Source organism: Rosa rugosa, chromosome 2 (genome assembly GCF_958449725.1).
Source record: "Rosa rugosa chromosome 2, drRosRugo1.1, whole genome shotgun sequence".
NCBI lineage: Eukaryota > Viridiplantae > Streptophyta > Magnoliopsida > Rosales > Rosaceae > Rosa > Rosa rugosa.
The window spans coordinates 22510352-22535581 of record NC_084821.1 but is presented as its reverse complement, the minus strand read 5'-3'; the positions used below and the strand labels follow the sequence as shown (position 1 = coordinate 22535581).

The 25230-nt window shown below is 42.6% G+C and overlaps 2 protein-coding genes across 14 annotated transcripts; one reads left to right on the top strand and one right to left on the bottom strand.

The window, feature by feature from the left end:
- The first annotated feature begins 7028 nt into the window (after nucleotides 1-7028).
- Nucleotides 7029-14659, top strand: LOC133727857 (uncharacterized). Of its 13 annotated transcripts, none has more exons than XM_062155255.1 (7): nucleotides 7029-7632; nucleotides 7981-10848; nucleotides 11067-11120; nucleotides 12012-12347; nucleotides 12724-12877; nucleotides 12988-13042; nucleotides 14380-14659. In XM_062155255.1, the coding sequence occupies exons 1-4, from the start codon at nucleotides 7162-7164 to the stop codon at nucleotides 12258-12260; spliced, it is 3642 nt and encodes a 1213-aa protein (XP_062011239.1). In that variant the 5' UTR covers nucleotides 7029-7161; the 3' UTR covers nucleotides 12261-12347; nucleotides 12724-12877; nucleotides 12988-13042; nucleotides 14380-14659. The 13 variants fall into 13 exon arrangements, with proteins under 13 accessions (XP_062011239.1, XP_062011245.1, XP_062011247.1 ...); XM_062155261.1 differs by having other exon boundaries at nucleotides 12985-13042; XM_062155263.1 differs by lacking the exon at nucleotides 14380-14659 and adding an exon at nucleotides 13902-14190 and having other exon boundaries at nucleotides 13007-13042.
- Nucleotides 14660-14805: 146 nt separating this feature from the next.
- On the bottom strand, nucleotides 14806-16796 carry LOC133727859 (transcription factor FER-LIKE IRON DEFICIENCY-INDUCED TRANSCRIPTION FACTOR-like). Its single transcript, XM_062155264.1, has 4 exons — nucleotides 16188-16796; nucleotides 15859-16041; nucleotides 15331-15507; nucleotides 14806-15237 (listed from the first exon to the last, which is right to left on the bottom strand). The coding sequence occupies exons 1-4, from the start codon at nucleotides 16677-16679 to the stop codon at nucleotides 15136-15138; spliced, it is 954 nt and encodes a 317-aa protein (XP_062011248.1). The 5' UTR covers nucleotides 16680-16796; the 3' UTR covers nucleotides 14806-15135.
- Between the last annotated feature and the right edge of the window lie 8434 nt (nucleotides 16797-25230).

Here is a 25230-nt window from a genome sequence, read left to right as displayed (position 1 = left end):
AACTCAGAAGGCCTACAGCTCGATGCTGATTTACTCGAGGAACGAAGGGATGTGGCACACATGCATAACTTGGCTAACAAGCGGAGGATAGCCCGCTATTACGATGCCAAGGTACAATCCCGGACACTGAAGTTGGGGGACTGGGTCATGAAGCAGGTCTACCCAGAGCCCCGGGGACTGGATCCATCATGGACAGGCCCTTACGAGATCATTGAAGAGGTAGGCCCTGCAACCTTTTTCATCCGGGACATGAACGGGGTTGTTTCCAAGCATCCATGGAATACCCAGCGCCTGCGGTACTATTACAAGTAGCTCCGGGAGCATCTTGTCCTAGCTTTTGCTTTTTGATCATACAGCTATGGCAAGCTACCCATCGGGTACTCATTCTATATTTAACCACCATGTGGTATTTGAATGAAAAAATGAATTATTCAGACCATTTCTAGCATTTTTTTTACCTACCCCGGACATTCCAGGACATAGCTATTGTCAGTTACTCTATTCCGGTAATAAGTGATGCAAGTAAATGCTCAAGGTACAAAATCCTAGAAATTTTAATTCCTTTCCAATTCCCATTCAAATTTAAAAATTTTAACCCACAAAAGCCTGGACTACCAAGCACAGGAATTACGCCATTGTTCAATACAAGGATAACTTCTACAAAAAAAACATATACAAAAAAAAGCGAATCCAAGTACTACTGCTCGCCACCGGTACTCTGGGATCCACCGACACCAGACCTGGCTGCCGCCTCCTTGTCTTTTTTCTTCTTCTCAAGAAGGCCCCGCCTGAATTTGGCCTCGTCCAAGTACCCGGCCGCCACCCATTCCTTGAACTTCATGATAACAGCTTTGTCTTGGGCAGCAGCCAGCATAGCAATGAGCTCTTCGGAGGCCTTGTACTCCTCTACGGCCTCGTGCTTCTCCGCGGGAAGGCGCTCCTCCAGGTAGTCTGCTTTCTCCTTCCAGGATGTGGCGGACTCCGCAGCCTCTTTTTGGAGTCCCGGGCATTTTTCACCTCTTCCCGGGCCTCAGAGATTTCACCTTCAAGCTCCGAGATTCGCTGCTTGGCCACGTCCATCTCGGCAACCAGGGGAGTCAAAGACTCAATCTTCTTCCTCAAGGAGTCTCGCTCCTTCTCAAGCTAGGCCTTCTCGCCATGAAGATACTTCACCTGCCCGGAGAGATTGCTAACCTCCTCCTTCAGTTGAGTATCTTCCTCGCTGGCATCCACCGCGTACACATTGAAGAGTGCCTGCAAACGCACCGATTAAAGTGTATATATAGTAATAAACAGCTACAGGGGTAAAGCAAACCCATACCCGCATCATGGATTCCCGGGCCAGACGGCGATTCTCTTTGGGAGTATTGTCTTTGGCCCGCACCCGGTCGAGGTCAATGTCCTTCAGGTCACTGAGCATGGACCGCACGAACTTCTCATCAGCAACCCCATACTCACTCAGCAGCTGCTTGATGGGCTTCTTGGGGATTACCGGAAGGGCAGGAGACAACAGGGCAAGCGAAGGCAACAACTCAGGTCCCGGGTGATCCTTCTTCTGCCTCTTAGCACCGGATCCTTTAACGTCCCGGCCGGTATACGTCAACTCATGCTTCTCGCTTCGGTGCCGATGCTTGTGAGATCTCTTCTTCTCACCTGGAAGCAAGGCCTCATCACTCCCAGTGGAGCGGGAAGAAATGGACACGGAGGCCGGTGCTTTTTCCTTTCCGGTATCAGCAATGGTAATGACGTCAGCAACCGACGGCTACACGACTTGGGTCGCGGGAGCTTCAGGATCAGGTTCCCCATACCCCGCATCAGTAAGCTCCAGTAGGGTCTCTTCAACGGACCGACCCGTAGTTTTTGACCCTAGGTCGACTTCGATGTGAAGGGCGTCTTCTCCCTGGCCCATCAACATATCCATCAGCTGATTATCATCCATTTTGTCCTCCTCTTTGCCTTTCCGGGGTTTCCTCTTCGGTGCTTTCATTGCAATCAGTTCGAAGTTAGCCAAGGAAAAAGGACAGGGTGACATGCAAAAAAAAAAAAAAAACCTTTTAGCCTCACAGGGAAGCCATCCTAGTCCTAGCCTATAAAGTATAGAGTGCCGGATGAATCTATAAGAGCTCCTCTCCTTCTCATTCCAAATGGCATATACCCGGGCTATCCTCTTCCTTTCTACCTCAGACAAAGTGTAGGCCTGGTCCCCGATGGCTTGGAAGGTACCGGTCAGCTGCCACTTCTTATTTTTAATTTGCCACCGGCCCCCAGCTAGAAATACTTTGTTCCTCCACCTTTTGCTCATCGAGGAAGGCATATCGGTACCTAGTGGTTCGTAGTCCCTAGCAGCAAATGTCACCGTACCCGCACAGGACAGCTTCCTCGAGTACAGGACCCTGTGCACCGCGCGGAATTCATTTACGGAAGGCCACCCTTGTTGGCACAAATCCCACATGGCCAACATACTACATATTTGGCGAATAACATTCGGGGTCAACTGCCCCGATGACAGGTTCAGCATCCGCAGCAGATACTGTAGGCACCGGGGCAGAGGTAGCGATAACCCTTGGTGGAACTGGTTCTCGTGCAGCGCCACCCACCCCGGGGCAGGGTTTGCGGCCATCTCTCCATCCTTGAGAGGCCTAAGATCTACTGCATCCGGTATTCCCCACTTTAGTCGCATGGCGAGGATCTCCTTGATCGTCATACTTCTCCCGGGCTCGTCGCATACAGTCCCGTCCGCAAGTGTATACCTAGGCTTCGGTATGCCCTCGGGAATTGCCACCGTGACTACCGGGGCCTCCGCCGACCCTCCCTCGCTCTCACACTCGTCGGACTCCTCACAGCTCTCCGAGAACACCCCAGTCGAGGATCCGGTATTCTCTGCTAATTGACTTACTTGCGCTAAGTACCGATCGATGTCCACTTCAGCTTGCCTGGCGGAGGACTGGTACGACGATCCCGCATCCCCACCCTTGGTTTCTGATTCCATCCTAACTACGATACCGGAGACCTCAAAACTCGATATATCTGGAATCAGAAACACAAGGGTTAGCCTAGCCAGATCTAAGACCATTTTGAAGCGCGGATCACTCCCCACTTCAAACAAAAACCCAGACCTTCAAACAAAAACCCAGAAATTCAAGCAAAATCCATAAACACCCAATCGGCCGTAGCAATTCCTACCCACTTTCACATATTGCTTATTCTGAGTAACCCAGAAACGCAAGCAAAAAACCCAGGAAAAACACAAAAAAAAAAAACATGCCAAACGGAAACACGAGAAAAACCAAAAACCAAATCACATCCTCTTACCTCTTTTCCTGCAGTCGCTAATCCGGCCAAGGCCTTCTCTATGATCGCACCTCAAGGCTTTCGTCTTCACTCCTCACAGCAACAGAAGCACACGGAGAGAAGGTAAAACGCAAAACTCGCAAATTCTCAGAATTTTGGAAAAGGTGAGAGGGGAAACAGTTTGTTTCCCTCTTAAATTCAATCTCCAAAGCATCAGGGCCGTTGAAGACGAAAAGCCCTCAACCACAAGATCACTACACGTGTCCCACGTCTCGAAAACTGTCAGTTGAGGGGACGGGCATTTATTGCACTCAGTCTGCCCCACGTGGCTGACATGCACCGCCTACCCCATTGGGTACCACGAGGCTCACGCCCTCTACCCCATCGGGTATCAGTCAAGTCCTCTCTACCCCATTGGGTACCGGAGGCTCACATCCTCTACCCTATCGGGTATCAGAGTCCAGTTCTCTCTCTACCCCATCGGGTATCAGAGCCAAGTCCTCTCTACCCCATGGGGTACCGGAGGCTCACATCCTCTACCCCATCGGGTATCAGAGTCAGGTTCTCTCTCTACCCCATCGGGTATCAGAGTCAAGTCCTCTCTACCCCATTGGGTACCGGAGGCTCACATCCTCTACCCCATCGGGTATCAGAGTCAGGTTCTCTCTCTACCCCATCGGGTATCAGAGTCAAGTCCTCTCTACCCCATTGGGTACCGGAGGCTCACATCCTCTACCCCATCGGGTATCAGAGTCAAGTCCTCTCTACCCCATTGGGTACTGGAGGCTCACATCCTCTACCCCATCGGGTATCAGAGTCCAGTTCTCTCTCTACCCCATCGGGTATCAGAGCCAAGTCCTCTCTACCCCATTGGGTACCGGAGGCTCACATCCTCTACCCCATCGGGTATCAGAGTCCAGTTCTCTCTCTACCCCATCCGGTATCAGAGCCAAGTCCTCTCTACCCCATTGGGTACCGGAGGCTCACATCCTCTACCCCATCGGGTATCAGAGTCCAGTTCTCTCTCTACCCCATCGGGTATCAGAGCCAAGTCCTCTCTACCCCATTGGGTACCGGAGGCTCACATCCTCTACCCCATCGGGTATCAGAGTCCAGTTCTCTCTCTACCCCATCGGGTATCAGAGCCAAGTCCTCTCTACCCCATTGGGTACCGGAGGCTCAACCCTCACCCTATTACAGCGCGTAGATTAGCTACCTACAGCGTAACCCGCTCAAGATATCCCTTGAACGGGAACTTGGGGGACTCCCTATAGGCACACTAGTGCCAAACTTCCGAGACAAAATAATAAGTCCCCACCCAAGAAACATCTTGAACGGGAACTTGGGGGACTTGTACATACTAGGGAAGTCTCAACTAAGTTTGGCACTATCGGCTGGGCCCCATCGGTACTCCCATGTACTATGCCATGGGCCGGGTTCACGACCCACCATGGCGGGGCTCATTTGGGATGCCACCCCGGGCACCCAGGGCCCTGGGCAAGGCCAGCACAGCCCAACTATTTGCACAACAGGAGGACTGATATGGCATCAGAAGAACAACTAGTGTCCCACATCGAAGATGGGGGAGACTCCCTTCACATGCTCGAGTATAAAGGCATTAGCACAACCACCTTTTACGAGTAATAACTCCCTTGTCCACTATTTACTTATTACACATCTGTATTAGTTTCTCACTCAGGCATCGGAGAGGCGTAAACCGTCCGGTACGGTTTACCCCTCTAAGTGTGCGTTCTTGGTACAGGATTTAGGAGTCGGATCGGTACCCAGACGGTATAGCATTCTGTGTGAGGTACCCGGAGAAAGCCACCAGAAACAATAGGCAAAATAGCCAAATTACCTCCTAACTTTTCTCATGACTGTCGATTTACCCTCTGACATTTCAATTTTGATTATTTACACCCTCATTTTTCTAAATGTTGCCAATTTACACCCTATAGATAAATTTTAGACTTTCCATCTAATTTCTCCGTTAATTTGGTTAGCATGTGAGGGGCCTTTTCGTCTCTTCAATTGTCACAAAAAAAAAAAAAAATACAAAATTACTTTGTTAAAAAAAAAAAATACTGCTATTCGTCTCCCACAACTGTTTTTTTTTTCCCTCATCCTCTCATCTTCTTCTCTATCTATCTCGCAATTATCTTCTTCTCAGCATGACCTCTTCCTCTATGTTCCTTTTATCGAGATCAATATAACACAATCCCAACTTGAATCAATAAAGATGACCTTCACATGCTTGCTGTAATTTTAATTTTCATATTCCATACATATAAATATTTTAGTTTGTTCGATGGCTTCTTAATCTTATACACAATACAAACCCCTCCAACTAGAAACATGGAAGATCAAATTCTCATATGAATGTTTGAAATATTAATGACCAGTTCGGCCTTCAAAGAAAAAGAAAACCAGAAACCTAAATGATCAAAGACTGTTTCTCCTTCAGTGATATGATCATCCAATCATTTGATGTGACTAGCAAATATTAATTAAGCGATCAGTTGCAAGCTAACGACCAATCTTGAAATAAAGGGAGTGAAGAAGAAGAAGAGATGGACAAGGAAGAAGTGACAAAGGGCGTGTTTTTTTTTCCCTTTTTTAACGAAGAACAGTTTTGTATTTTTTTTTTATTTCTTTGACGATGTGTTGGTTTGTTTAAATTTTTTTTTGAGTGATAGTTGAAAAGACGAAAAAGCCCCTCACGTGCTAACCAAATTAACGGAAAATTGGATGGAAAGTCTAAAAAATAACGATAGGGTGTAAATCGGCAGCAATTAGAAAAGTGAGGGTGTAGATAATCAAAATTGAAATGGCAGGGTGTAAATCGGCAGCCATGGGAAGAGTCAGGGGTAATTTGGCTATTTTGCCTATTAAATATGATATCATTGTTTTAGTTGTCTTATGGAAATATCCAAAATAATATTCTTTCATGTTCCTATGGTTTCGTTTAATTGTAAAATTCAAAATCTCACCTATATTGATTAATTAGGATTCATGAATCTTTGAGACGATTTTGTGTAATTAAAATCTTATTTTGGTTTGCCTCAAATGATTGATGATCACAAATGATAACTACCAGGTATAGGATTTATATATTGATCGATGTATCATCTCGTAGAGGCATTTGAACATGGATCAAGATTGCATCTCCGGTTGATAATTAGAGATTGTCGTCTGAAGACGACCTCCCAAAACCCTTCTCTGTTGCAGTAAGATTTGAATGATGGATCATTAGATGATGCATTGAACTAGTGGTATTCTTGGAGGTTTTGAGGGAGCGAACACAAAAAAACAGAGGCAATGGTAGAAGACCCAAAAAAGACTATTCAAAAAAGAAGAAGTTTGTGATTTCAATTAGAAAGTTAGATTGGGGCATAAAACCATGTTAGCTAGCGCGCTGACATGACTTGATGGAAGCATTGAAAAATTTATGGTTCGATACGATTGTGATTTTTAATGAAATTATTGTTTCCTTTTTACGGGGTAGTTTCCTTACAAAAAAAATGATGATATATTTGGGTTGCCAATTTTACATGCGTATACCTAATACCTCTACGTTTTAGGCAATGTTTATGAAGCTAATACCGATGCCTGTTTTTGGGACCAAACTGATACAACTCCAAATTTGCTGGGCAATTTCGTAACATAATCTACTTTTAAAAATAAGTCCTTATAAAAATGATTATTTCTCTATATATCCCACTCACAAACCAAACCTAGAAAGTTGAATTCATAGTAGCAGAAAACCCCTCTCTCTCTCTCTCTCTCTCTCTCTCTCTCTCTGTCAATGGAAGTCCAAAGAAGCCGAACCAATTAACCGGAGTCCCTCACTGGACCGTCCCATCAGCTTCCATGGACCCACCCAACCCGAACCCGAACCCGAACCCGGCATCTATGCGGGTCCTAATCCGCCCACCCCCTTCTTCCTATTCTTCACCTCCTTCCCAAACCATTCCGATTCCCTCCTCCTCCTCAGACCCTCCCTCCACCGACGGCGTCGTCGTGGTGGGCTTCATTGGGCCGCCGAGCACCGACCACTCGGCCCAGCTCATCAATCGGATCCTCGACTCCAACGTGTTCGGGTCGGGCAACCGGGACAAAACCCTCGGCGTCGAGAACCAGGAGGAGCTCCGGGACTGGTTGAAGTGGCGGAGAGTCAGTTACTACCATGAGGAGCAGAAGGGGATTCTGTTCTTGCAGTTTTGCTCCACGCTCTGCTCCGCCGTGGACGATAACGGGTTATCGGACTCCGGGTCGGGTTTCGACTCTGTGTTCGAAGAGCACGACTTTGGAGACCTTCAGGGGATGCTTTTCATGTTCTCTGTAAGTTGTTTTCTCTGTTATTTTCAGCAGCATTTTCGGTTTCGGCTAAAAGCATTTTCGATTACTCATATTGCTGATAGTTGTAAATGTAATTTGGAACTGAGCAGATTGTGTTATGAACCAATGCGTGGTTGAGAATTCTTGATTAGGCGTAATGTGAGTTTATAGCAAGTGTAGGATATAGTGGACATTGTTTTCGTTATGGCTACTGATATAGACCTGAACTCTATGCATGTACATTATTTGAGTATTTGGATTTTCGGGATGAACTTTGTGATTTTCATGTACATGAGGTTTTAATATCGGTGATAGTTTATGTAGCGATAATTAACTCAACGAGTAATGCAGGTTTGCCATGTAATTATATATATTCTGGAGGGTTCACGGTTTGATACTCAACTCCTGAAAAAGTTTCGAGTGTTACAAGCTGCCAAGCATGCCTTGGCTCCATTAGTCAGACCCCGAAATATGCAGCCAACACCATCCAAGCCCTATTCGTCATCCTCACGGCCTACCACATCTGCAACCTCTTCGAAAAATTCTTCTCCAGGTAGAGGTGGTGGCATGTTGACTCGCAATGCTTCTGCCATTTCGCTAATGTCAGGTTTAGGTTCCTACACTTCTTTGTTTCCTGGACAGTGTACCCCAGTCACACTGTTTGTTTTCATTGATGATTTCTCTGATGTGCCAAATCCTAGCTCTAGTGTGGAGGACTCGGCAGATACATCCTCACTAAATCAGCCTTCTAGTTTGGGCACTTCAGCAAGGCCAAGTTTGCCTGTTAAAGGTTCTGGTTCAGTGGTTGTGCTAGCACGCCCTGTGAGTAAATCTGAGGGTAGTTTTAGGAAGAAGCTGCAGTCATCCCTAGAAGCACAAATTCGTTTCTTAATTAAGAAGTGTAGAACACTCTCAGGTTCTGAAACTAGTCATGCTGGGTCTAGAAATGGTGGTGCTTCAAATTCTGCACCTCTGTTTTCACTTGATGCATCAAGGGCGGTTCTGTTGTTAGATAGGTATACAAATCAGAGAGGTGAGTCGCTTGAGTTTGCTACTGGCCTTGTTGAAGATGTTTTGAATGGGAAGGCAACCTCAGATTCTCTTTTGCTTGAAAGTCATGGTCAGAATGCAAGTAAAGAGGATATAATATCAGTGAAGGAGTTCATTTACAGGCAATCAGATATTCTAAGAGGGAGGGGGGGAGTTGTAACCAATTCCAATAGTGGTTCAGCTGCTGGTGTAGGTATGGCTGCTGTTGCTGCAGCCGTCGCTGCTGCGTCAGCTGCATCAGCTGCTGCATCAACTACGTCTGGAAAGACATTTAATGCTCCAGAACTTCCAACTCTCCAAATTTGGTTATCTTCCAGTCAACAAATTCTTCATGGGGTTCTTTCAGCAAAAGGTGGCTGCATAGATGAAACTGAAATTAGTAAAAGAAAACCTCGGACGAGGAACACTATTCCACAGCCAGTTGAAGGAGTTTCTTCGAAAGGTATGGATCCCCTAGATTTAGCAGTATCTTGGTTGGAAAGTGGTAATAAAATGAACTCCAGATTTTCGACTTTGTGGTGTGAAAGGACCCTTCCAGCTGCCAAAGAGGTTTATCTGAAAGACTTGCCTGCTTGTTACCCAACTTCACAACATGAAGCGCATCTGGAGAAGGCTTTGCATGCTTTCCACTCAATGGTAAAAGGACATGCAGTGCAGCATTTTGCCAAAAAGTTGGAGGACGAGTGCACCTCCATCTGGAAATCTGGAAGGCAACTGTGTGATGCTGTTAGTTTGACTGGAAAACCATGTATGCACCAGAGACATAATGTTGATACTAATGAGTCACTCTTAGGAGCTACTGTGAAGCAACATTCCAGTGGATATGTTTTCCTTCATGCCTGTTCTTGTGGCCGTTCACGGAGATTACGATCTGATCCTTTTGACTTTGAATCAGCAAACATTACTTTTAGTTGCTTTCCGGACTGTGACAAGCTCCTCCCTACACTTCAATTACCTGAAGTAAGTAGTTCAGGGCCTATTCAATCTTCCTCATGGAGTTTGATTCGCATTGGGGGTGCAAGGTACTATGACCCTTATAAAGGCTTGCTTCAAAGCGGGTTCTGTTCAACTCAGAAGTTTCTTATGAAATGGACAATATCTATGGAGATACAGAATAGGGCAATCAATTTCACTGCCAAAGCAGTGGATCAAGGTTCTGCCGTTAAGTCAGGTACAAACTTTAAGCTTGAATCTAAAGCTGATGTGCAGTTGCACTCGAAGGAGTTACAATCCAGAGTTGAAAGCCATAGAAAACCTGCAGAGGACATAGTGTCTGATGATAATAAAATCAGTTTTGGTAAAGGTCTACCCAACTTTACCATGAGAAAACCTTTTTCTGAGGTTGTTGCTGGAACAGCAGCTGCAGATTCAGGATTTCCTCCTATCCAGCTGAGGAAAAAATCTGCATCCAGTTTAGATAAGAGTTTCAAGCAAATTAGGTCAAGGGATCAGAGTACAGAGCAGAATAGTGATAAAGGAACTCAAAAATCTAGAGGTGATTTACCTGTTCAAGAAACAGTGAGTGGGATCAGTAGCACAGATGTTGATCCTTATCTACGAATAGGTAGTAATGTGGTCCCTATGAACCTGAATGGCGTTGAAAGGTCCAAACCGGACCCTTCTTTTAAGCATGTAACAGTGTATGTTGGGTTTGAGCATGAGTGCCCGCATGGCCATCGTTTTCTATTAAATCCAGAGAATCTTAATGAGCTTGGGTCCTCATATCAGTTGCCTGAAGAATCTCAAGTGAAATCAGACCATATTCAGGCAGATTCTTCAAAACTAAGTAGGAATGGTTTCCATGGTAAAGCCCATCGAAATTCAAATAGGATCACTGCTACCGGCACAAATAGGGAGAGAAATGTAAATAAGTCAAAAGATATACTAACTAATGGTGTCCTGAATTCAGATGGGATGATACAGTTCTCAGGACCAGGAAAGGAGCAGAATCATACTATTAGTGTATCAACAGTTGCTAATTTTTCCAAACACGATGAAGGGAGCTTTCAGTCCATTAATATTGATGATGGTGGATGTGCTTTCTCCATGTTGAATAGAAATTTACCAATCTATATGAATTGCCCACACTGCAGGCTCTCTAAGAATAAGCAGGATCCTCCGAATACTAAGTTTTCGGGGACAGTATCACAGCTTCAACGGATTTTTATGGTATGGGATGTTTATATAAGCATTTCCTTGCATTGCATTCCATAATGTAGTTTACAAGTAGCTTAGTGTTGTTATTCTTTATGTTACTTATGTTTGAAATATGTAACTTTTGGTTAAATCCATGATATACCTGAGTTACCTGACTAATGAGGTTTCATTTCATACTAATGTTTTTCCTCTTACCAAGGTCTCATCTGTGGGTTCTACTTTTATTGTAGGTTACACCTCCATTTCCAGTCATATTAGCTACTTGCCCAGTGATACAATTTGAGGTATATCTTACATTCCTCCTCGAAGGATAACTTGCATGATTACTATTTGTGATCTATTTTATTTTACAACTTGTTAATCAAAGAATTTAAGTCATCTAAGGCATTGTTTGAAGTACGCGCCTTGAGTTGCAGAATAGTGTGAAGTGTGGTGAGGTGCTAAAGCCTTGGGTATGCCTCTGGGAGGCCTTGGTTTCAAATAGTGAGAATGAATCATAGGGTTTTTTTTTTTGTTTCTGTATATATATATATATATATATATATATATATATATATATATATATATATTATATTTTTTTTTTCCTTAACTCAAACCCAAACAAAATGGCGTCTAAGAGAATTCTATATAAGCCATTCTTAACCCAGCATCTTTCTTATTTGACCATAGTTAGGTTTTCAGCAAAAACCTTCACAGAGAGCTAGCTATCCTCAACCTTTTCTGCCACAGAGAGCTAATGAAAAACCATTCTTAACCTCTCAGCCTCCACAATTTGATAGAATTCCTTCTCACTTTGATACCTGGGATGTGAATGCTCTTAGTGATGAAGAGAGGAGACTTTGGACAGAGTGAATCTGTAGCTATCCTTTGTTTTATGTTGCTTTTCTTTTGGAATGAGTGAAAATGGTTAACAGTTGGGTGTTTTATGTGATTTATGTAGTACCTAAGTTCCTGTGTAAAATGAATGAATGATGTTATTCTTTTTTTCTTACTATAATGTATTTCTTTTATTAGAAAAGGCTTATAATTTTAAAGTGCATCTAAAATGTCTTGTCCATTGTTACTATTATTTCTCTTGCAAAATTTTATTTTGGTACTTTTTGTGCTTTGTTCAGTCTATATGTTTATAACTTTGATGTTGTTTTCCTCATGATTTGCAATCTTTTTACTTGTAGGCATCATGTCTACCTCCATCAATCCCAGAACGTGAGCAGAAGTTGCGGTTCAGCCTCGGATGCCAAGTGGTATTACCTCCAGAGAGTTTCCTTACTCTTAGACTCCCATTTGTGTATGGTGTAGAACTGGAGGATGGAAGTTTACGTTCTCTAAACTGTTTTGAACATCAACCAGAGGTTACTGCCTGGATTACCAAAGGAACAGCATTACAGGTCATATCCAAAAGAAATAGTACTGGTCAAGATTAATATCTCACATAAGTTATTGATTCTTTGGAGTTTGGCAAGTACATCCGTGCCTGAGTTGGCAAAGGCTGAATGGATTGGTTGGCTCAGGTCAGTATTAGGCATTTCTATATTTTAGAATTGCTTCTTTGTTTTTGTTTCTGTTACATATTTGGATTGTCCTTTCTATGTTTAGCGGACTTCATCCTTCTATCTTCTCTCTCTTGATCTTCCTGTACTCTCCTGTTTTCTAACTATTTCAAACTGATCATTGGTCTATTGACTTACTTCCCCCATAAATCAAAATTCAAATTTTTGTTTTGGCACATGCATATGATGCAATAAAATAAGTACAAAGGTAAGCACATTTGGCATTTGTGACTCATTGCTAGAATATGGCCAATTGGCATTTCTTAGGGCTGGGTGGTATATAGTTGATCTCAAATGGTTGAAATGCCTTTTTTTTTTTTTTTCCCTTATCTCACAGTCGAAGATGATGCTCAGAAGGTAGAATTTGAAAGTGGTGATTGAAGATATGAATGCAGGCTATGGATTTTTTTTATGGATATTAAGGATGGTGCATATGATGATTGGTAAATTCCAACCTCAAAGCACATACGTGAAGGGTCCTCTGCAGCCAGGTAACATATCTTTATGACATCATATCAGTAATTTTTTTTTCTTGAGAAAGAAATATAATTCAGTAAATTTAATAATTATGTTTATAGTAATTGGTCTGCCTGTTTAGCAGGTTTGGATTGAACATCTAGGTTGCTGCTGGTTGACAGAAGCTTTCAAATGCCATGGTATGCTCTTTGGTCTTATTTGTATTCTTTGACGCTGAATCTCAGTTGCCCATACAATCTAATCTGTTATTTACCTCAAAAACTGGGATTTAAGATCACTTATTCCATATTAGTAACCTTCTGGTCCAATACGCCTCTATTAGTCCTATCTCACTTGCTTCTCTCTTTTACTTATCTAAATAGATATTTCATTTTAAAGCAAAGCCATAGCAAATAGATTATAATTGTGGGTTTCCACTTTTGCAACAATATTGTATGATATGATCTCTTGTCCGTGTCCTAACACTAACTTGATGTGGAAATTTTTTTGGTGGAAAGCATTGAACATGCTGTGTCTGAGAGGATTGTTAGCATTACCTAGAATGTGACAGTATGCTATTGAAATCAATATTCTATAATTTTAAGCAACAATTCTCAATTTTTAAGCAACGATTCTCAATGTACGTAGGAGAAGAGAGCATCTTGACACCTTGCCTAGTTCTCTACTTCTGTTATCTGTTCTTGCAATAAAGAATCTTCTTTTGAACGAGGATAGTATGAAATCCAGCACACCTGATTGGCAGTTTTGAAAACTGGGTTCATGCCTTTCATGGGCCAACTTAAATTTACTATTAGTTGATTGAAAGGAAATAATGCCAACTGAGATAGATAAGAAACTAAGAAACAGCAGCTTTGCTATATAATTGCAAAATTTTTGATGCTTTTGTTTAAATGCAATCATAGCTTTTCTCTTATTTTTATGGTCTTCCTTATGTGATAGTTCCCTTATGTGATAGTTCACTCTTCATTTAGAGTTGCAGAAGAAGCCATGGATGCTCGGGTGTCCTGGATTCTTGCTGACCCACAATCTTCACTGCAGTGAGGTTGTCATACTGAAATGTGCTAAAATTGGCAACTCGTAGAGGTCTAGCAACCCGTGTTTATTTGAAACGAGCTTGCATAGTTGCAGTATATGATGGCTGCCATGGATGGATGTCTCAATTTGGAAGATCATACACCTCTATGTATATGCCAAAAAGAATGCCTATAGTATGCCAATTATGTCTTGTTCACTAATTCTTGCTTCAGTACTAGAACTAATGTTGACAGGAAATAGATATTATATCCACTTGGTCTCTATATATCTGTTGTTTTTGTACCCGTTTCAATGTTGCTCTTGGCTTCAAGCAGGCAAGAGTTATGTACCACTACTCTGGCAATATCCCTGTCTAGCTGTAATGATATGTACCACTACTGTAAAATAATGAACTTGAAAAGTAAACTAGGGAGTTCTCGCTCTTGTCAGTAAACCCTAGCTGCACGCTGTTAACCTCTCCTCTTTCCCTTATCCTCCACAGATCTTTCCCTCCCCTTCTCCTCTCCCCATCCTTGTCTTGATGGCTGTAATTGACGTGGTCACGGAGCAATTGGTGGCAGCCCTTCCGGTGACTGAGGAGGCACGGATCATAATCAAGTGGTTGACAATGAACCTTCTGATGTGTAATTGGTTATGCGGTGGGTCTCATCGGATGCCACCCCCATTGTGCCTAATGGCAATGATGAGTCAATTGTGGACATGAGTCATATGACCTGGGTAACTTTTAATTTGCAAACGACCAAACGGTCAATTTCTCTGCGTATTCAAGAACGGTTTATGGCGATGGTGAGTGAATTGTGGACATGACCTAGGTATCTTTCAGTTCGCAAATGACCTACTGGTCGATTTCTTGGGAAATTCAAGAACCCAGAGGACAAGAAGAGGCTCCTTTCAAAGGGTCCTCCATACTATCGCGCACGGCTTCGGTGGTTGTGGTGCTGTAATATTGCTATTCATATACATATACGCGACAACCAGTTGCATGATGATAAAAAAAGGAGTAAAATTGGTAGTTGTATAATCAATATATGTATATCCTATAAGAAAAGTGGAAATTAAGTGCGACGATACAATTCGTCCACCAAAAAAAAAAAAAAAAAAAAAATTACAACGCTACAAGCATATTTGGTTTATTGCATGCGTGCATGTACTTTTGATTTCATTGCTCTTGGACATCTAGGATTTTTAATTAGCTGTTACAATAGTTCTATGGAAGCAGCTCTATGCATGAATGGCATCAAAAGCCTGTGGCTAATTCAAAACCCTGGTTCAGAAAAGCCCCAGTCACCCAAAGTTTCAAATTTGGTAAGTTCATGATCTCGTGCTCGCACTCTTTTACCTGTTAATATTAACAAACACCAGTTTAATTAATGAACAAAAAAGACAAACACCATGTACAATTATGTCGATAAAGAAGAAACCGAAGGCTTACGTTCAAAGCGAGTGTTATTTCGAATCTCTTGGAATTAACCATGTTCAAGTTTGAACTCTGAACAGTGAAGCTTGTAAGGGATTCTATGGCCTTGTAAAGTGCTGTGGCCACCCCTACTCCTCTGTTGCATCCCACTTTCACATAAAAGCCTTTCTCCTTTACTTGAGACACATCTATCTGCAAAGGCATCCAAACGAAGCATTTTCAGGTGTTTCTCAAGCATGGTGATAAATCAATATATAGATCATTAGACATCCAGGTTAGGAATGGTGTCGATTGAACACAACTGTGCTGGACTGGTGTGGATCTTACACAACAGTATATATAATCGTATATATTACACCAAAAGAAAAAGATCACCGAGCTGATTACGTTTGAGGACAATATCAGTTGTAACATATAATAGGGTATATGGAAAGAAGAGGTACCCCAAACAATGGGTATAATAGAAGATTATATTTATATTAAATTTTGGTTTTGTTATACTTCCATGCACTAAGGGTTTAATTGATGAGACAATAGTCGAACCTGAATGGTTTCCTTGGGAATTAAATGGTAATTGTCCGCAACTAATTTATTCTTGGTTGGATTTTGGGTTGATCCTTCTAAGGATACTTCAAGTCCCGAAATCTCAGCTTTCAGCTTCTTAGCCTGCTTTTCCAGGTCTTGCACATACAAGACAGCATCTCCAATAATGGACGCCTTATCCATCTGTGCATCATCATCAAATATATCGTTTCATGTATCATTTTCGATCTAATTACAAAAAGCACCTCTAACCAGGATCCCAGATTTGGAAAAAAAAAATGAAAAAATGTGTAATTCTTTCTTTCACATTGGAAGAGAAGGAACCTTACCTTAGTGATGTTAGGAACTAAGGACCGCAATGCATAGAGTTTTTCCTTCATCCTTCCCCTCCTCCTCCTTTCAGAAACCAAGGTTCTCGAACGATCAACCTTTGGCTTCTTTGTCGTTGTGGCTGTGGTGTTTGTTGTTGTCGTTGTCCCACACGAATCCCCCCCATCATTATCTTCTTCCCCAATGTCGTTCATTTCTCCACCAAAACTCGGTAACGTACTAAGAAAGGGAGCTGGATCGCACAGGATTGTAATATTATGATCAAAACCAAAACAACTGACCGGATAAGTAGTTGGACAAAGCTGGCTATCAAAGAATGACCCGCTGGTAAGGTCAAGATTAAACTCAGCTGCTGGATCTTCATTTTCTCCACGAATAAGATCGATGAACTGGTCGAAGTTTGCATCATCTATGAAGTCTTGTGACTCAAAGTCATTAATGACGCTGTGACCTCTAAGATCATGGTTTCCAGATGCGCCCATCCCATCCATGGTTTGATAGTGAAGTGTTTAGCTAATTGTGTGTCATAAAATATTTGCGATTATAAATAGAACTGGTTGGAGTGAATTAATGTTCACTTCAAGTGTGAATGGAATCGAACGGGGTTATACAGGCCTCTGACGTTGGAACTCTTATTATACAGGCCTCTGAGGCAGGAGTTGACAAACCTAGCTACTACAAAAACAATACATTTCTTGATAAGGACAGAAAATTTGTCATGATACAAATGGGAGTTAATCAATTAACTAAGAGATGAAGATGAAGATGAAGATGATCAGATGACAACCGAATTAGTTAATAGGGTATCAAATTAAGGAAAAAAAAAAATATTCGTAAAGGTTCTGCTGGTAATGTATTATTCTAAACATACATGACCGTCATGTTAGGTGATAGAGATTCGATCATCAGACGAGTAACATGCGTGACTCTTGCTCTCCATTTGGTCTCGAAATAAAATTACAATTAGTTTTGTGTTTTTAGGCGAATGAGAATAAAGAAACTATATACCACCAAGAAGTAGCTAGAGATCGATATATACACGTACATAACACATTACACTGATGAATAAATTAGAGCGATGAATTTTAATACATATACACAAGATCCTTCTACTTTATAGTAATGACTTTTTTGCGCATTTTAACGGATGACATATGAGATATTTCAGCGATCTGACAATTCAATTTTAGGTCTATGTAAGTATAGTAGTTATGCAATTTTTTAGTCTAATTGGAAGACACCAAGGCGTTAATTAGTATAATTTATTAGTACTATAATGATTGATTTAGTTAAATTTCTTCATAATTTTCAATTAGATTGAAATTATATTTGTCAAAAATAATTAATATGTGGAGGCACAAAACTTGAACTTTTGGATTCTTGAAATATAATTGAAAAATGGATCCGATGGATATTTTTTATATATATATACGGGGCTGTGACCACTTATCCAATTTTAGCCTAAAAATTGCCCACTTACTCCACTAAGAGTTTTTTTACTCCCATTTACCCAATCTAACATCTATTGACAGTATTGCCTTCATTTTAATTAACAATTACTCCCCTCATACTCTCTCTCTCTCTCTTGACTCCCCTCAGCCTCTCTCTCTCTCTCTCTCTCTCTCTCTCTCTCTATCTGTCTCTCTCTCTCTGTATTATTCAACCACGGCTCTTAGATCCCCACCTCCGGCAGACAGCCTCAAAAACTCCACCTCATACTCCTTCACCGACCTCTTCTGCTCCAAATTACACACGGCGGCGATGATCGTCTCCGGCCGGAAAAACCTCAGAAACTCATACCTGAAAATTGACCACGGCGCACTCACCGGGTATCGAGACTCGTACCAGCACATCCAGGGGCTCGCGTTGCCGCGCAAGCCAGTGGCGGCGATCTTGACTCGGTTGGCGGCGGGGGTGTCGAGGTAGGCGAAGTGGCTCTCGGTGGCGGTGAGCCAATCGACGGCGTTCTCGTTGCCGGCGCGGCCGTGGAAGACGGGGGGAGGTTCTCGAGGGCGATGAGCTTGCTGTGGAGATGAGACTGTGAGGTCTGGAGCTCGGTTTGCTTGGTGGAGATGGAGAGTGTGGAGATCTGAAGCTCATGGATCTGAGATTCCAATTGCTCTATGGAGCTCTTCGATTTTGCTTCACCGTAATCAATTTTTTTTTTTTTTTGGTAAAATTGGGGTAGAATGCCCAGAAGGAAAGAAAAAAGAAAACAGAAAAAAAAAATTTAGGGGGCAATAATATGAGTATTTGGGGGCAATAATATGGTTACTAGGTATTATTAGGGGGTAATAAATTCAGACGCCGGAATCCGGTCGCCGGAGCCCGTCATCGGAGTCCGCGGCCGGCCATTGGTCACCGGAGTCCGGCAAGGTCTCCGATGACTTCTCTCTCTAAGTGACAAAGAAGGAGAGGGCAAAATTGTCCCAAAAATAAATAAAAATGAATAAAAAAAATACTTAATTGGGTATTAGGGAAATGATCTCTTAGAATGTTTGGATAAGTGGGCAATATTTTAGAGTGTTTGGGTAAGTGAGGTTAATTAACCCCAAAATTGGGTAAATGATCATTTTCCCTATATATACATACCTTCTATTCTAAGGAGGTCATTAACTTAGCTTAAGGAATGGATTTCCATATTTTAACAACTTTTCGATTGCATATTCATATCTTAACCGTTCCGTTTTTAGGTATATATGAGTAGATCACTTCTGCAAATTTTCAGCCAAATTGATGATCGTTAAGGCATCCAAAACTGCAATTTACACGAACGAACCGAATCTGTCCAACCTGAACCATTCGTGTAAATTTCACTTTTGGATGCCTTAACGATCATCAATTTGGCTGAAAATTTGCAAAAGTGATCTACTCATATATACCTAAAAACTGAACGGTTAAAATGTGAATATGCAATCGAAAAGTGGTCAAAATATGGAAATCCATTCTTTAAGCTAAGTTAAGGACCTCCTTAGCAAAGCAAGATTCTCTATATATATATATATATATATATATATATATGCTCTTCTAGTGAAGGATCTATTTTTTTGGCCATTTTAAAGGATCTAACACTTATTAGACCAACTTTTCGATCACATATTGGAAACTCAACTGTTCAGTTTTTAGGTCTACATGAGTATATCACTTTTGCAAATTTTCAACCAAATTAAATATTGTTATAACATTCATAACTGTGATTTACGATTGCAAGCATGAATAGATTAGTTTGGATAGATTTGATTCGTCCATTGATTTAATCTAATTTCATACCTTAACGGTAATCAATTTGACTGAAAATTTGTAGAAGTGATATACTCATATAGAGATAAGAACTAAACGACTGAGATATGTAATCGAAAAATTAGTCTAATAAGTGATCTCTTAAAATGACTAAAAATGAAATCCTCACTAAAAGGACTATATATATGCACATGCATTTTGCATAGCTTTAATTAGTGAATTACGGGTGCAAATTACAAAATGGAAGTGCTATTTATGGAGGCATGAGATTGTTATTTCAAAGTATGGTGTGATCCCAAATAAGCCAAGACATGCATCTTTGAAAGAAAAGAAAAAAAACACAATTGGGATTAAAATATAGGGAAATTCGTCCAAACAGTATCTGAACTTTTCCAGACTATTAATTTTCATACCTATACTTTGAAAAATCTCATAATAGTACCTGAAGTTTTGGCCCCGACCCAATTTTCATACCTGGCAACAGTAAAAACGTTAACTCTGTTAACTTTTAAAGGGTTTTTTCGTCATTTTACTATTCATCCTCCTATCTTATCTGAAACCATCCTCATCTCCATCCTCTTCTTCTCCTCCACCAAAAGCATCTCAAAGATTCAGTCTTTGCACACAAAATCCAAAAAAGTTTTCAGCATTCCCTTACATTTCCCATATACTGATTAGCTCACCATAACAAATTAACAATGCACTAAAGCCAATTTCTCTTACTTTCAACTCAGACCGATTAGCTCATTCATATACATTCCTCCCAAACATACATTATGCATCATAAAGCTTCAAACTTTTTGCAAAATTACACAAAATCAAACAACTTTCAGCTATCCCAACACACCCACCAAGCCAAATCCACCTAAAACACCATAAATTCTTCAATTTCTACCAAACAAATGCAAAATTGAGCAACTACACAAGTCAAGGTAGCCTACCCTCACCTCGGCTTCCCTAGATTGGCCTGCCACCCTCCCTGCCTGCAGTAGACTCGCGTCCGACAGCCCGCGCCTTGCACACCCCGCCTCCTCACCTGCAACGGCGCTGCTGCACCTGTACGCATGGCCCAACTCTCGCCTAGCCGCGCACGGCCGGCTGCCCACCTCGCCTAGCCTCGCACGACTCGAGAAGGCCACTGCTTGCCGGCGCTCTCCACCGTCGCAGCACCCAGATCGGATTTGTCAGCTCCCCACCGTCGCAGCACCCAGATCGGCGACGATGTAGCAGCCCACTCATCCCCAATCCCCGCCAGCCCACACGGGCTTTAGCCTTGTCCAGCGCTGCACCCCAGGCCTCCGCGGCCCCGCGCACGCTTCCCCGTCTGACATCATCCACTCTCGCCCGACCTCGCCTCCCTACAAACCATCCATCGCTGCAGACCAGAAGGAAGGAGAAGGGAGAAAAGAAAGAAGAAGATGGAGATGAGGATGGAGATGGTTTCGGTGGAGGAGAAGAAGAGGATGGAGATGAGGATGGTTTCAGATAAGATAGGAGGATGAATAGTAAAATGACGAAAAAACCCTTTAAAAGTTAACAGAGTTAACGTTTTTACTGTTGCTAGGTATCAAAATTGGGTCGGGGCCAAAACTTCAGGTACTATTATGAGATTTTTCAAAGTATAGGTATGAAAATTAATAGTCTGGAAAAGTTCAGACACTGTTTGGACGAATTTCCCTAAAATATATTATCTTCTTAGCTGTCCTACCAAATCAGAAATTACCAACACTCCACTTCTTTTGGTCAACTCTCACTGGTCTTTTCCATTTTCATTGCATATTAATAGACATTGATCGCTATTTCAAAATACTAAGCTTATCCAGTGCCACCTCAACATTTTTTCTTTAGCTGAATGCCCTCCTAAACTATAAACAACAATTTGTATAATTCTGAAGCTGTTCAAGTAAATTCAGAATATGTGTCTGGCCCAAACTCTAAGTTACTTGCACAATTTGTAATAGGGTTTATGTTAGAGATATTCTGGGAGATATTCGTAGATATCCAATCATTTTATGATTATGTTTCTATGTACAACTCTACTTCTATACTTGTAATCCTCTATATAAAGAGGTCCCTATTATCAATGAAAGCGCAACAAATTCTCTCCCAATTTCGTTTTCCTTAAACACGTTATCCGAATACAAAACCTTGAAACCTTTTCTGCCTCCGCCGCACAACTTGAATCCCTCGACCCCAGTAATCCAGAATCGGCGGCAGAACCACCATAACCGGCTGGACACCTACCAAACCGGCCACCGGAAGCTCCAAACTACCCGCAGCAAAAAACTCTGCCGGTTCACCACATTCCGAACCTCCAATTGCCACCAAATTTTGTCAGCAGCAGCGCCTTGATCTTACGATTACAGAACTGGTCAGATCGTTCCAAGAACCGGTCTAAAACTTGCCGAACCGCCGCCTGACTGACTGGTCCGCAGGCAGAAAACCGGATAGAAACGTTTTTAGGGTAATTCCGACCATCACCGATTAATTCCGACCACCACCGACCAGTTCCGACCGCCTTCGGCCAGGGACAACTACTGCCGGCCATCCTAATTTTCCGACGACCCCCCGACAACTTTCCGGCAATTTTAGAGGTATTTTTAAAAAGTTCCTGTTTTTGAAGTTTTTATTCTTTTTCCTTTTTTTTTTTTTTTTTTTTTTTTTTTCTTGGGGACTTGCAACCTCCCTTCTTCTACCCCCTTTCTTCTTCATAGGGGAGACCATAAACCGAACTGTGGGGGGTTCGTGCATACTCCAAGCTTGGAGCTTGTAGAGTTCTCCAAACTTAGAGTTTGTTGAGAAATTATGATCGATCACAAACACATCATTGTTTCGATCTAATCCAATACCTCTTGGAATCGAATTTCTTGGGAGCGACTACGCTTAGAAATTCCTAATTTCTTGGAAGCGATTACTCTAGAAAATTCCTAATTTCTTGGGAGCGATTACGCTCAGAAATTTCTATTGTTTTTGTGGTAGCTTTTTCCTCTCCGAAACTAACCTTTTTTCTTGTTCTCTTTTCAGGATGAGTAACCTGAACAAACTGGACTTTGCTCCATTGGGAACAACTGGCTCTGGATATCATAAGCGGGTCCGTGATGTCCGCCAGCATCTCAAGGTCGAAGGAATCCTGGATATGATTCTCGAGCCTAGCCAGGACGTGCTAACTGTTGAGCAAGCTCAAGCTTTGAAATCAAATAGAGCAGCCTTGGAGGCAAATAAGGCGAAAGCCATCATCTTAATGACTCGTCATATGGATGATACGCTCCAGTGCGAGTGTTTCTGTGTGAGAATACGGAACGGGAACTAAGTATGAGGCAAGGTAGAGAGGGAGAGAGAAATGACACAAGCATGTATAGCGGTTCACCTTGCCCTTGAGGCAAGGCTACGTCCACTTAGAGAGATTTCACTAGCTATGAGTGAGGCCAAGTAGCCTTTGTAGTATACAAGTGTGGGGATCATGGATCCCATCCCTTTCCAAGAAGGGGAGGACTTCCCTTTATAGCTAAAGGAAGTCCCATTCTATTCTACATTTCCGATGTGGGACATAATACACATATTTACTTCTCTTGAAGCCTTTTGGAGAGCATGGGAGAGTGGCCTCCCGACTAGATACCGGCCGACCTCCACCATGGCAACGTAGCTCGGGTGTCGGTCTACCGGATGCATGCCATAGGCGGGGCTAGTCATGTCGTGGGGCCCACTTATGAGGTCGTTGCTTATGCTTGGCAGTATGTTGTATAAGTGATATCAACAAGTCCCCCAAGTCCCCGAGTAAGAGGCGCTTCTTGGTTGGGGAGTTTAAATGTGATGCCGCCAAGTATGAGTGATGACCTCGCTGAACGTCATACCCATACTAGTCCCCCAACTCCGTAAGTAAGAAGGGACTCTTCCGGGTCCTGTGAAGTTTCCATGACAGGTTGGTGCCACAGGGCCCATCATCTAGCTAGTACCTGCAAATAAGATAAGAGTGTACAAAGAGCATATTGATAGCGCTAGGGCAATCTAAGTGACATTTGAGTCAAATGCATCGAGGTGCATGATTGTTTATATGAGATGCCTTTTACACATTGTGTGTATGCACGCATTTATGTAATGTGGACATACGACGTATAAGTCTAGAATGTATGGGGTTGTGAAAGTATAACAAAGTGCATATGATCGATGCATAGATGTGTGATGAACGCAATGACGCGTACATAATGATATGTATATGTTGTATGCATATGATGCACATGTTAGGATCGGGAGTATGGTTACTCGCCGAGTCCTCCAAGTCACGTAGTTAGTAAAATGGGAATTCAGACTTAGATTATGTTCGACGATGCTGGTGAGGCTAAGAATGAAGCTCCGGTATCGAAGTGACTACTTGTCATACTAGCGAGACTATGGCAAGACCATGATAGTCCCCCGAGTATGAGAGTGTATGAATTGCGCTCGCTCATATTGAGTGAGTGATAGGTAGTGTGAGTTCTGTCCTATGGTCTTATTAATGGGATGTGAATGAAATTTAATTGTTGCGATCAACAATAGGCGAAAAAATTTCAATATTTCCATTAATAGACTATAGCACGAAAAGTATGAGCGTGAAGCTCAATGATAGTCCCGGTCGGGTACTACCTCCACTTGTGATAAGTGGTATGAATAAGTCCCCCAAGTGTAGAGAATGCTCGGGAGGTGAGACGACTCAAAAGCAAGGGATTGGACCTTGGCCTACCCGTTGGGTATACCTCGCTCGGGGCAAGGATTATAATGCAAGAGACTGGACCTTGGCTGACATAAGGGAGCTACCCTGTAGTTATCCCGTTGGGATACCTCACTCAAGTAGAGGATTTATGAGGGCCTGTAGGCCTCGTGTACCCGGTGGGGTAGATAGGCTTGAGCCTTAGCACCCTGTGGAGTATATAGGCTTCGAGCCTCTTGTACCCGTTGAGGTGAATGAGGGTTTGGACCTCGTTAACCCAATGTGGTTGAATGAGGGCCGATGCCTCCTTAACCCAATGGGGTTGAATGAGGGCCGGTAGGCCTCCTTTACCCGGTGGCGTGGCCCCGGGTAGAATGATGATTTGTGCCTCGTAACCCCGTTGGGGTGTTTGGTGTCTTTGATCTCCGGTACCCAGTGGTGTGGCCCCGGGTAGGATGATGATTGGGGGTTTTGTAACCCCGTTGGGGTACCCTTTGGCTTTGGCCTCCGGTACCCGGTGGTGTGGCCCCGGGTAGGATGATGGTTGTAGCCTCGTAACCCCGGTGATTGAGGAGGCACGGATCGATGATCAAGAGGTTGACAATGAACCTTCTGATGTGTAATTGGTTATGCGGTGGGTCTCATCGGATCTCACCCCCACTGTGCCTAATGGCATTGATGAGTTAATTGTGGACATGAGTCATATGACCTGGGTAACTTTTAATTTGCAAACGGTCAATTTCTCTGCGTATTCAAGAACGGTTTATGGCGATGATGAGTGAATTGTAGACATGACCTAGGTATCTTTCAATTCGCAAATGACCTACTGGTCGATTTCTTAGGAAATTCAAGAACTCAGAGGACAAGAAGAGGCTCCTTTCAAAGGGTCCTTGATACTATCGCACTGCCTCGGTGGTGGTGGAGGTGCTGTAATATATATATATATCCGCGGCAACCATTTGCATGATGAAAAAAAAGGAGTAAAATTGATGGGTGAATAATCAATATATATATCCGCGAGAGTCTAATATTATAGTGGAAAACTGGAAAGTAAGTGTGACTCATTGGTCCCGACCTTGTCTTCCTTTCCTCAAATTAAATGTGGATGGTGCAGTTGA